The sequence below is a fragment of the Chaetura pelagica genome, unplaced genomic scaffold (genome assembly GCF_000747805.2).
Source record: "Chaetura pelagica isolate M959 unplaced genomic scaffold, ChaPel_1.0 scaffold42, whole genome shotgun sequence".
NCBI classification, from domain to species: domain Eukaryota; kingdom Metazoa; phylum Chordata; class Aves; order Apodiformes; family Apodidae; genus Chaetura; species Chaetura pelagica.
The window spans coordinates 76,900-89,879 of NW_009952575.1; the positions used below are offsets into that span (position 1 = coordinate 76,900).

At 41.4% G+C, this 12,980-nt stretch overlaps 1 protein-coding gene across 1 annotated transcript in view; it reads left to right on the top strand.

The window, feature by feature from the left end:
- DOCK8 (dedicator of cytokinesis 8) overlaps positions 1-12,980 on the top strand; it is a 66,927-nt gene that overhangs the window by 25,342 nt on the left and 28,605 nt on the right. Inside the window, exons 17-24 of the mRNA XM_009993612.1 lie at positions 675-776; positions 1,482-1,577; positions 2,632-2,866; positions 4,849-5,013; positions 6,561-6,736; positions 8,685-8,780; positions 10,132-10,227; positions 10,980-11,129. Of these exons, the coding sequence (XP_009991914.1) occupies positions 675-776; positions 1,482-1,577; positions 2,632-2,866; positions 4,849-5,013; positions 6,561-6,736; positions 8,685-8,780; positions 10,132-10,227; positions 10,980-11,129 (1,116 nt within the window). The remainder of the gene's footprint in view (positions 1-674; positions 777-1,481; positions 1,578-2,631; positions 2,867-4,848; positions 5,014-6,560; positions 6,737-8,684; positions 8,781-10,131; positions 10,228-10,979; positions 11,130-12,980) is intronic.

Here is a 12,980-nt window from a genome sequence, read left to right on the forward strand (position 1 = left end):
TTTGATCCCAGAGGTCACAATGCTTTTGAATAGGCTTGCTTTTATGGGCAGGCATAGTCCCACCAATGTTAATGGGATTGGTAAGAAGCAAATTAAGTTGTAGTTCAGGAGCAAGACTTGACGTAATTTTCAAGCTTCTTATCACCTAAATATAAAATGTTTCTGTCCTATAATGCCCAAATGCACAGCCTCTTTCAGATGTGAATAGGAGAAAAATTGTGTGTCCAAGTATCAGTACCGAGTTCTAGTGAGTCATTCTGACCTTAATCGTCATGGTGACCGTGGCTGAGATAGTAAAGTCATCCTTAGCAAAACTTTAACCGTTAATTTGCTTCAAAGCTAGGGATCAGTGTATTCAAGATATGTAATTTTTTTAAGAAAAGTATGGACTCTACTAAATCCTTCTGGTAGCATTTATTAGAAATATATATGTCAAACATGAAAAGCTCTGTTTGTTTTCTTCAAAAGAGATGATTTGCAAAACAGTCTTGTACATTTTTCTACAGTAGCTATCAGTGAATTCAAAATGCGAAGAAATTAATGTTGAATAGGTTAGAACAAAGATGCTTGGGTCGATATCTCATTTGTTGTTTTGTTGACTCTACACAGTAAATGAGATAAATAGTCCTAATCATATATAGTAATGAATATTGCTGTGTTTTCATTTGTTTCAGTGGCTGCCGATTCTATTAAATGATCGTCTTCAAACTGGACATTATTGTCTCCCTGTTGCATTGGATAAGCTGCCTTTCCACTATTCGATCCACTCTCCTGAGGTAAAGAAAATTATGAAAAGATAATGTTTTCCTAATGTAAAAGAACAGCATAAGTGTTTCACAAACTAACATTGCTCTCTGCTTGTAAACAATGCCTCCTTTTTGTAGTTCAGAAGGGGAAAGCTCTGGAGAAAAAGATTGTTGTTATTGTCACTGATGGTGTTATTATTTTTTCGTATTGTTATACTGTGTTTTTTAAAGGTAGTTATGCAAGCAAATCTTTATGAATTGTCTAATCAAGGACACATTTGTTTGGAGGGTGTCAAGTCAATAACTTGCTTTCTTCCACAGGATTATTTGCTCATTTTTTTTTGTGGCTGTGGGGGAGAGGGAGGAGAAATGGAATCAGGTGTTGCTACTGGGGCAAAAAACTGTGCCCCCTGAGTAAATATGGCAAATGGAAAACTGTCCAGAGGGTTAAACCCACACCAAATGACTGTGGAGTGCCTTTGGTACTGCTTTACCTGGGAACTTCTACCTTAAAAATATCCCATCAGAAAATGTATATTAACACTGTTAAATTAATGATCTTCTCTCCATCTTGTCTTACGAGAAGAGAAAGCCGTGGTCCTGTCTATGGTGCTGTATTCACATGTCTAAAATGAAGTGAATAGCACAAATATCATATAGACCCCCAAGTAAACAGACTTTCTGTTTAATCATTAAAAGGAAGGTGATGATTCTCATGTTTCTTTTCTATCACAGAAAGTTCCATGTCAGACACCACCTATTAAGTGGGTTGAAGGACACAAGGGTGTTTTCAATATTGAAGTGCAGGCTGTTTCATCTGTTCATACTCAGGTAATGCATCAAAAGTGACACACAGCTGTAGTTTCATTTCCAAGAGAATTCAGATGTCCCAGATGACTTAGGAGGTTTAGGAAATGGAGTTGTTTAAGCCTTCACACATTTAGAAACAGCTAACAGCTATGGAAATAACCTGATATACTCACCAAATTAAATCCTTTGTGTAATGAAATCTATCGGTACAAATGAACAAATGAGGACATTCAGCAATAAGTCACATCAAGCAACGGGAAGCCTGGTGTCCTCTCAGCTCAGCAAGGATCTGCTTAGACTCTGGAAGACACTGACAGGGCACAGTGCCAGTTTCTGCAGTCTGCATCTTCTATTCTGCAAAGCTAGTTCAAACCATGTATCCACATCTGCAAAGAGAGCACGTCCCCAATCCAGCGACAGGTTATACAACCAGAGTGGTTCAGACAGTTCAGCTATCAGTGTCTCATGGTGTGGGGACACAAGCTTAGTGCTGAATGAGAACTTTTAGATTCTCATTATTTGAATGTGAGAGGAAACTGGATCTTTGCCCGTCTTATTGGGATACTTGTTGAGGCAAAGAAGCTTTATTTTGTTTCTGCTGCTTTACAGTGTCTCCTACCCATTATCCCTTTCCAAATAACCCTGGTAGCTGTGACCCAACAACTGGAGGCCCTGTGTCTGAAACAGGTCCATCATCACTTTGCAGCATGCTTTTTAAATACAAGTAGGGCATACTCACTCATGAGGCTGGAACTTAGGTGTGGGTGGCAGAGGGACTACAGATGGATAGTTTTTTAGAGAGAGGGAACATTAATGAAGCAATCACATTAGCTAAGGCTTTACCTTTTCTGTGTTCATTCTGATCTAACCAGAATCTGAATTTGAGCCAGATGAAAGAGAACAAAAAAAAGGCTGTTACAGCTGCTTTACAAATTGATCTCTAGGGCTAGCCACCATTGCAAGACAGAAGGGTGAAAATATTTTCTCTCATCAGGTGGGACGATCAGGTTTTGATCAGTTAGCAGCAGCCTGAAGTATATTGACTTATTTAGCTATGGCTGCACTGTATTTGCAGGACAATCACCTGGAGAAGTTCTTCACTCTCTGCCATTCTCTCGAAAGTCAAGTGACATTCCCAATTCGACTGATGGACCAGAAGATTACAGAGGCTGCACTGGAACATGAACTGAAACTCAGCATCATCTGCTTGAATTCTTCACGCCTTGAACCTCTTGTCTTGTTTCTACATTTGGTACTAGATAAACTTTTCCAGCTGGCTGTACAGCCCATGGTCATAGCTGGGCAGACAGGTATTTACTGGTGCATGGCTTTGGAATGGTAGTGCAAGTAACCTAGAACTGCGGGGTAAATGATTGATAAACATCCAGACTCAGATTTAGTATTTGAGGTACCCAGTTTCAGAAAGCCTTGTTCTTCTCGAGACAGTTTCACTTCGCAATTCAGTCAGTTTCAACTGAACTACTGCCTTCTGTCCTTTCCCCCCCTACACATAAGACTCCCAGACTGTAGTTGGGAGATAGGTTACATTGTAATACTTTACTTACCTGGAAATATATGTCAGAAAATGGGTTGTTGTTTAACTTCATTTGGAATTTGGTGGTTTTGCAAGGTAAACACCAGCAAAATCACTTATGCTACAGCAGACATTGCTGACTGCACCATATCCTCAGCCCAAATATCTTTAGACAAAATTAGGTGAGCACAAAAAAAGAGAGAGTATAGTAATGTACACATCTTTTTCTGTTACAAGGCTGCCAGTTGCCCATTACATATGTTAACTCTGGAGGGAAGGCATACTTGGAAACAGTGGTATATTTTATTTAAGTTATTTTGGTAATCAGCACTTTTCCACTATAATATCTGGACAAAAGCCTGCTAGTCTGCATTTTTCTGTCAGCTGGAGAATAATGAGTCTTTGTGTTCTTCAGATAGGTATTTTATATGAAATGTGTGAATGCTCTAGAAATGGTGTGTCATGGTTTGGGCCTAACAGGACAACAAAGAACCAGCCCCATGACCGCTCACTCAGCTTCGCCTCCCTCCCTACCCACACACACACACTGTGGAATGGGAAGGACAAAGTCCAACTAGAAGCTCATGGGTTGAGACAAAGGACAAGGAGGGTTCTTCACTAATTACAGTCACGGGCAAAACAGACTCAACTTGGGGAAAAAACAATAATTTAATTTCACACTAATCAAACACACACAGGACACAGACAACACACAGAACAGGGCTTGCATATGTTACCCCACCCCTCCCTTCTTCCCGGGCCCAAATCCCTTTGTTCCCAGTTTCTCTCCCTCCTTCCCCACAGCAGCACAGGGGGACAGGGGATGGGGTTTAGAGTCACTTCACAGGCTGGTGGTTCCTGCTGCTCCTTCCTCCTCAGGAAGAAGGATTCCTCACAGTCCTTCCCTGCTTCCCCATGGGGTCCCTCCCATGGGAGAGAGTCCTCCACGAACCTCTCCTTCCTGAGTCCTTCCCACGAGATCCAGAGCTGCTCCAGTCTGGGCTTCCCGCAGAGTCACAGGCTGCTTCTGGAACAGCCCCCTCCCCTGGTACCATGGTCTTCCACAGCTGCATAATCCAAACCCACTGGCCACAGAACCCAAGTCCACTGGCCAAGTTCATCCCTCCTGGCACATTCAGGGAATGTTCCACCATATTCCCCCATGGATGCAGGGGCACAGCTGCCATCTTGCCATGGGTTGCAGGGAAACTTCTGCTTGGGCACCTTCTTCCCCTTCTTCCTCACCAACCACCCGGGATCTTCACGCCAGCACTGGCTTTCACCTCTCAAGCATAGCTCTTCTTTCTCTTTAGCTGCTCTCTCTGCTCTGTTCTTTCGTATTTTAATCACAGAGGCCCCTCTGTTGTACCTCTAATGGCTCCTTGGCTCCTTGGGTTTGGAGCAGGGGAAGCTTCTCAGCTTCTTACAGGAGCCACCCCTGGGGCCCTTCCCCCACTACCAAAAAGTCCCGCCAAACCAAACCAGAACATGATAATTGAGAGTTACCATCTGTTTTTATGCAGCACAAAATAATGGAGTAGCAGTGATTGGGTTGAAAGTAATTTGGTCTACTGAAGAGTGGTTATTTGCTTATGCTGACCTTAGGTCTGGTCAGGCATAGCAATTGCTGTCTAGAGCTTTGAATTTGTTAAGGACTGACTTAAAGCATGTAGGGTTAGTTGTTGATACAAAGAATACCCTCCCCTAATTCTATTGTACCCTTCAGACCTGAGACTGATTCTTGCCTTTGTTTCACAGCCAACTTCTCACAGTTTGCCTTTGAATCTGTGGTTGCAATAGTGAACAGTCTGCATAACAGCAAAGACCTGAGCAAAGACCAGCATGGGAGGAACTGCCTTCTGGCATCTTACATCTACTATGTATTTCGTCTGCCAGACCCTCAAAGGGAAGTAGTCAAACCAGGTAATACTGGTGCAAGGGCTGCAAAAGCATCCTTTTTTCTGGTTACATGCTATTCAGCATGTACTCAGTGCTTCTAAGAGGAGGACTTTGTGACCTGGCCTATAAAATAGAAAACACAGCTTTGCAGACCCAGACTGCATAGCATTGAAACACAACACTGTTCAGGTGTAACAACTGTTTCAGAGGAAGGTCAGGGAGCTGGGTGCTGCAAAAAGCAACATGGACTTGCCCTGATAATCTCTGTCTATCAGTCATCATTTAAGATGCAGGGTTGAAGTGAGAGGACTCCACAGCTACATGCAACGGAGTAGTTTCATGAACATGAAAGTGAGAGACATCTTAACTGAGGCTTTCTTTACAGGAATTTCCTCAAAAAATTACACTTGGCTTAAGATGCCAGTTGGCATGTACATCAGTAAACTACTCTCCATGCAAAACAACTTACTGCCAAGCAGCATAGGGCCAGGCTCTGCCATTTTCTCCATCACATTATGAATGTCGTCAGATGATAGAATCCTGTATGTTAACCAGCAGGTTTAAGGGTGTAATCCCTCTCCTCTCCTCATACGGGTGAGGCCACATCTGGGTACTGTGTCCAGTTTTGGTTTCTCAGTACAAGAGAGACATGAACATACTGGAGAAAGACCAGTAAAGGGTGACAAAGGTGATGAAGGGACTGGAGCATCTCTCCTGTGAGGCAAAGCTGACAGAGCTGGGTCAGTCCAGCCTGAAGAAGGGAAGGCTCAGGATGGTCTACAAAGACCTGAAAGGAAGATGCAAGAAGACAGGACCAGGCAGTTTGCATTTGTGTTCAGTGACAGGACAGGAGGCAATGAGTACAAAATTAAACACAGGAAGTTCCCTCTGAACATCAGGAAACTCCTTTCATGTGAGGGTGATGGAGCATTGACACAAGCTGCCCAGAGAGATGGTGGATTCTCTCACCTTGGAGATACTGAAAAGCCATCTGGATGTGGTCCTGGGCAACTGACTCTAGGTGGCCCTGCTTAAGCAGAGAAGTTAGACCAGATTACTTCCAGAGGTCCCTTCCAACCACAACCATTGTTATTCTTCTGCAGTCCATTGTCCTAAAGCCTATAGGATTCACTTGATCAATTGCTATGTATTAACTTTTGCTGGCAGTTCTTACTTCCTTGGATATTTTGAATCTGGTATTAAATGTTATGTATATTGAAGGTGATACTTTTTTAGGCCTGTGAATCTTGCCTTAAACTAGAGCAAATTAAAAAGAGCTGATGGGAAGAAGGAGCTATTTTAATAGTACTTGCTGCTCAGGTAGCCCTGTTAATCTTTTGTTACTGCTTGTGCAATCACCCTGTGAGCTACTGACTCGGAAAAACATCAGCACCTTGTCATTCAATGCCTATGCAATTCATTAATGAAGTAATTGGTGGTGAGATTTTTAGGAGCCTTATGCTATGTAAAATGCTGATCCTATAACAGCACTGAGCAAAGCTGGCTTGAACCTCATGTTTGTCTCCTACACATATTCTTCAGTCTCAGTTCACACTTCTCCCTGTGGGCAGGTGCAGGCAGCAGTGCCGTTCTGACAGAGTCTCGTTATTACACATTTGGACGCACTTCCGCAGCGTCTGTTGGAAGTAAACTCCTGCAGAGCCGCGTGATAAGCTGCAGCAATCCTGACATCACTGTTACACAAGCTGCTGCTGATGAGGAGGTCAAAACCATCATGTCTTCCAAGGTAAGAGAACAAAGTCAGATATCTGGAGAACTGGAGAAACCTAATAATCTAGTTACAGTCTTTGAGGGCTGGATTTACTTCTTGTAAAAGCACTGTGTGTCTCACCAGAAGCATTTGCTGTTAAATCTCATTGCTAAATTTTGATGTTTCTTACCAGTGAAAAGGGCACTCTGTCTCTTGTTATTAGATTAGAAACTCCACAGAGGGATTTGCTTTTCTGATGTGCCTCACTCTCATGTTCCTCCAGACATTTAGCTTATGTTCACATCTGGTGACATGGGCTGGTCCAGGCTGCACTGAGTCAGTTTGAGAAAAGACACTGAGAACAGATTCCCTTTCTGAAAGGAGTGAAGGAGTCCTCAGAATGAAAACAGTTTTCTCAAAATGCACTGATAATTATTCTCCCTCCTTTTAACTTTTTTTTTTTTTTTTTTAAATCACAGAGATTATTTGGTGTTGGGGATTTGCTTTTCTGATGTGCCTCACTCTCATGTTCCTCCAGACATTTAGCTTATGTTCACATCTGGTGACATGGGCTGGTCCAGGCTGCACTGAGTCAGTTTGAGAAAAGACACTGAGAACAGATTCCCTTTCTGAAAGGAGTGAAGGAGTCCTCAGAATGAAAACAGTTTTCTCAAAATGCACTGAATAATTATTCCCCTCCTTTTAACTTTTTTTTTTTTTTTTTTAAATCACAGAGCCTATTTGGTGTTGAATAGTTTCCTGTTAAAAAAAAGTATAGGCAAAATTAATATGATGGCAGCCTCATGGTTTTGTATGGCCAAAAGTACAGACACCACGTGCATATTTTGTAACACTTTCCAAATACTTGGTGCAACCACAAAGTAAAACAAAAACTTCCTTTTTCTTTCTCATCCACAACTACATATGCCACCAACAGCTTGCAGGATAGAAAGGACAATGCTAGCTAAGAAGCAGGATTTTGTTTCCCTGGCTGGCATCTGATGCCTGCTGGTCTACAGAATCCCAGGCTCATCTCAGAGTTTTATTTCACCTGTGCTCAGCTCTCTAGGGAAACCACAATCTAGAGTAAAAGGAGCTGGGAGTTGTGCCTCTGACAAAAGCTGTTTGGTTTTTTTTTCCTGTGCATGGAGCCTGCTCCTAGCTGCAGCCCTGGCAAAGTTCTGCAGGAGCTATCTGCTGAGCTCTGAACCCTCCCTTTTCTTTGACTGTTACAAATGTAAAATACTGCTTCTCAAGCAGATTACTTTCAGAAACATTTTGAAGTCTTTTCTCCTAAGTTAACGGTTGCTTATCTTCAGCAGTTAAACCAGAACTAGTAAGATTTACAGGCTTTGCCAATGGATTCGATTTGTTTACATGGACATATGTATTAATCCATAGCAATTTTATATAACGTAAATTTGAACTTCATAGCTTTAGGAATTTTACTATAATGTACTGTGTCCTAAAAAGAAAAAAAAGAAAAAAAAAGAAAAAAGGAGCGCAAGGTGTTTTTTTCCCCAAATTAATACAAAATTAAAACGTTTGATAGTACAGCTTCAGCACATTGATAAGTGTAGCAGTTTATAATTGGCTGAGTCCATTTCACTGCCTTTTAAATCGTCATTCTTTTAACGGAAGGAAGACTTCTACATGCTACTTAATTTTAGATGTAGGGTGAATTGTAGCGATTCTAAAATGCAGCTGCAGTGCTGAAAACTGGGCAGGTGATGTCAGTGTTGTCATTTTCACTCTCCTGCTGCATTCAGGTGATCTCTGGCCTCCAGGGGCAAGGGGGATGGGGAGGAGGAAAGAGAAGAGCTTTTTAGGTGAACCTCTGCGCATACCTTAAAAAAAAACAAAAACAAAACAAAACAAACCCAAAACAAAAAAAACCACCAGCGAGGCTGATTTATTCTCTGTTAATTAGCTTAGGTTATTTATTAATTTACTATTATGTGTTTCTTCTGGCTATGCCCCCCAGCCTATGGATCACAGCTCCAGTCGGATGTCTTTCTATGTTGAAGGAACAAAAGACACGCAAAGCGCTTGTTCGAGTCCAAGACCATCCAATAAAAAGGTAGCTTACCAGTAAGCATGAAAATGCACGTTAAGAAAGCCTGGGGCCTCCTGAGGCTGTTCTGGTCATTACTGCTTTTAAATGAGGAGATAGGAGAAAAAAAAACACAACAACTAACAAAACTACAACAACAACAACAACAAAAACCAACTAGTTTTATGGAACAAGGAGTTTGTGATGGAATATTGAGTCAGTGGGTAAATATTACCCAAACATTTCTGCTTCTGCTCCAGACTCTTTAGATTCCTTTGCCAGTGCAGATTTAGACAAGTAGCAGCCTGCCTGCATCCTCCCTTTGCTCTTGTTCTCAAGGTGTTAGGGCTTCTGTCTTTTTCCACTGCTGTTTACCCTCGGATACCTGCCTTTACATCTTACAACAAATTGCATTCAGAAATGTTTACTATCCCTTTCTTCTGTAATGAATGTTTTTCTTTACTCCTTTGAGTTGCTTTTAGAACCAACAAATTCCTTCCTCTCTTGTGTATATATTCCCAGATAGCTTTTTTAACAACATAGAAGATACCATATCACATAGATAATTTTTTCAGACCTGCATCTCATGTTTGGCATTGATCAGCAGCAGTGGCTTTAGATGAAAAAGTGGGGGGAAACCCCGCAATCAGCAGTTCAGAATCTGAGTTATAGCTAATAAACTCTCCTTTCTTACTCATGTTTATTGGTTTGATTTCTGCCAAAAAGCAGAGAGGTTTGTACCAATCTGGATTAATACATCCTGTTCAAAGTAGATGTCCTTAGGAATCTCATTAGCTTTATTGTTTGTGTAAGGTATTAAAAAAAAATATATATAGACATTGCAATATTTTTTTTTGTCCAGATTTTACTTTCCTAAAGTTTAGATCATTGCAATTGAGTGTCTTATAGTCAGATCTCATAGCACAAAGTATTGTCTCCATCTACAAACCTCTGTACAAACTCTGCTGTGGTTATTTCTGTGTCCTTCTCTCCCGCCATGGGGACAATCTTACCCCTCTACATTATCTCAAAAAATATGGATGTGCTAAATAGAAAGGTGCAGGGGGGAGAGGAGAATGGGACTCCTCCCTGTCATGCACACAGCCAGTGGCCTGAGGGCAGACCAAAGGCATTTCCCAGTTTAGTTATCCAAGATTCTGGATCCAGAGACAAATGGGTCCCAATTTCAACACCAACATTCTTTGTATGTAATTTTGATCATTTCTGCCTTCTGATCATACAGGATTGTCCACAAATCCCCATCCAGCTACTGATTCTCCAGCATGGAGAAGTTTCCCACAGGGAAGAGGAGTTTTATTGAAACTAGAGGATTAGTTGATTGAAAACTATTTCCCAACACTCTCTGTTTATTATCTAGCATTTCCATGAGGAGCTGGCACTGCAGATGGTGGTCAGCACGGGTATGGTGAGAGAATCTGTCTTCAAGTATTCCTGGTTCTTCTTTGAGCTCCTGGTAAGATTTGACAGTGATATTTTAGAGTAAGTAAATGTTGAACTGTAGGAGGTGTTCCAGGCACAGATTTACTTGGATGGTGATCTCTTCAATATTCAGCCTCAGTGTGAAAAAAAGACGTCCTGAATAATGGAAGTGCAACTAAAGAATTCTCCATATTCACTCAGATTTCCCACTGACAGCCTGTAATAGCAAAGTCTTGTATTAAATATGTGCACTATGGTCCACAGCTTGCAGAAGGCTGAAGGATGGACATCAAACTGTACCCTTCCTTTTCTGAAAATACCTGTGCCTGTGTTTTCTATTTTTTTAACAACATGGGAGCAGTGTGACAAGGTTCCCCAAACCCATGGATTCACAAAGACCCAAGGTGATGCATGTGAGTGGATAAAATGTACTGATTTCCACAGGTCAAGCAGGTCAAGAAATGAGAATTCATTCCAAGTGTCACTCCCTGCCCATCATGAAGGGCGAAAGTTGCCAGCAGCAGCATTTCAGAGCTGTAGATGCAAGGGACTGGGGAGGGCAATTCTAATTTCAGGTGCTGAGAGTAGCTGTCAGTGGTCGAGTCTTAGGCTCCTGGTTGTCATTGCCAGTACATGTAGGATTTATCACAGCGGCTCTGAGAAGATGAGAGTGATTCCATTCAGGGAAAAACAAGTAGGGGATCTTATTCCCATTTATTAACTTGAAGCAGTAGTTTTACCTCCAGCTTAGGAATTTTTAGGTATCTTTTTTTTTCTGTTTTACAGATAAAGAGTATGGCTCAGTATGTGCACAACATAGAGAAGCAAGATAACCCTCGAAGAAGCCGGTTCTCTGATCGCTTCAAAGATGATATTACCACTATAGTTAGTGTGGTTACTTCAGAGATTGCTGCACTTTTAGTCAAACCACAAAAGGTAAATGCATGAAATAAGCACCATGGATTCTTGCTACTGACCCTACGTTATTCTAAGCTGTATTTAACCCCTTTTCACATTCAATTAGTGCAAAACCGAGGTAGTTTTCTCACACAGACCTTAAGAAAGAACTCTGGCTATGCAAGGGGCAGCTTTGTGCTCCCCTGGCAGACTGTTTTTATGCAGCATAGCTACCCAGCCTGCTTCTCAGTGTGGCTGCAGGATATGGAGACAGAATGCCCTTTCCTTCCAACAGGAAAGTCTGGATGCCATTTTTCAGTGGCAGTGCTCCTTTATTCTAGGTTAGCAGGGCATCAGACTGCTGGCCAAGCAGAGCTTATTCCTTTTATCCCCCTTTCCTGTTACCCTCCTTCCTACTTCATATACTCCTTTATTCTGCATTTGGCTTCTCAAATTAAAAAATTGTTACATCAAAAATGTTTTAATGGAACGATAGGTTTTTCCAAGAGATTAGTATTTTATGGCTTCCTCACAAGAAATACACAGGTTTTTATGGGCTGTTAACTCAATAAGATTTTGATAAAGTGAGTGTATAGAACCTGATAATGTGTGAAAATCCCACACCAGTGTTTGCAGAATTAGGGCCATTGGTTTGTTGTACAGAGCAGCAGTAGGTAATGTGTGTCTGATGTTTAAATCCAAGCAGTAATAATCAGTGTTTCAATACATGGTTGAGTATGTCAGATAGCCCTGTGATTCTGCAGTGATATGTCTGGAATATTTTAGCCTCCCAGTCAGGTAGTGGAAAACTAATTCTTTTTTTTCACAGTAGAAAAATGTTTTGCTGTGTAAATTCCAGATCATAGGAAATAAACAAAACAAAGCAGTTGAAAACTGAAAAATTAAATCATATCCACCCTGCGGTACTGCACACCTGTTCTCACTAGTCAGACACACAAGTAGGGGCAACATATTTCTCGGTCATCTCCTGTCAGTCTTGAGAGAACCTACCTGAGGGCCCTAAGCATTAAATGTTTGCAGATCCCTCAGGCACCATCACAAACTTCTCTTGGTGAACTTCGTACCCTACTGAGTTTCTGTTATTTAAATGGCTGTGTTTGAAGTAACTGTAGCCTTATTTAGAGGGCAGGTGAAGTTCTTTTTGATTTTCACTTGTGGGCTGCATAGCTGGTAATCAGGCCAGTTCTAAGCATGCAAGAGCTTCGCTGCTGAATGGTGAAACCCACAAATTTATCTTACCAGTACTTGTTTATCATCAGTTTTATACTTACAATTTCTAAACAAGATGCTTGGCAGAGCCATTGCAGGTTTTTATTAATAATTTTAAACAATATTTTTTGTTTTAAGTACCTGAAACAGCATTCTCTAATGTCAAAGCTTCAGGTTGCAAGGTTGCAGCCGATAGGGAATTCAGAACAGGTCCCAAATTACCTTTCATTATTATCAGCCTAAAGGTTTGCATAGATAAAGTTTTTCATTCACCCTGTGATATTCCTCTGTGAAAGATACAATAGGTGAAATAATTTACAGTATTAACTCTGTGCGATTCTTAAAAGATAATTTAAATTTAAGTACTTAAACAATCCTGTCCATTATGTTTCATATGAGTTATGGGAGCTGTCCCCTAATTTAGAAGGACAGGGAACTGCTTGAAAGAGTCCAGCGCAGAGCTACTAAGATGATTAAGGGAATGGAACATCTCCCTGATGAGGAAAGGCTGAGGGAGCTGGGTCTCTTTAGCTTGGAGAAAAGGAGACTGAGGGGTGACTTCATCAATGTTTACAAATATGTAGGGGGTGAGTGTCAGGGAGATGGAGTTAGGCTTTTCTCAGTGATGACCAGTGATAGGACAAGGGGTAATGGGTGCAA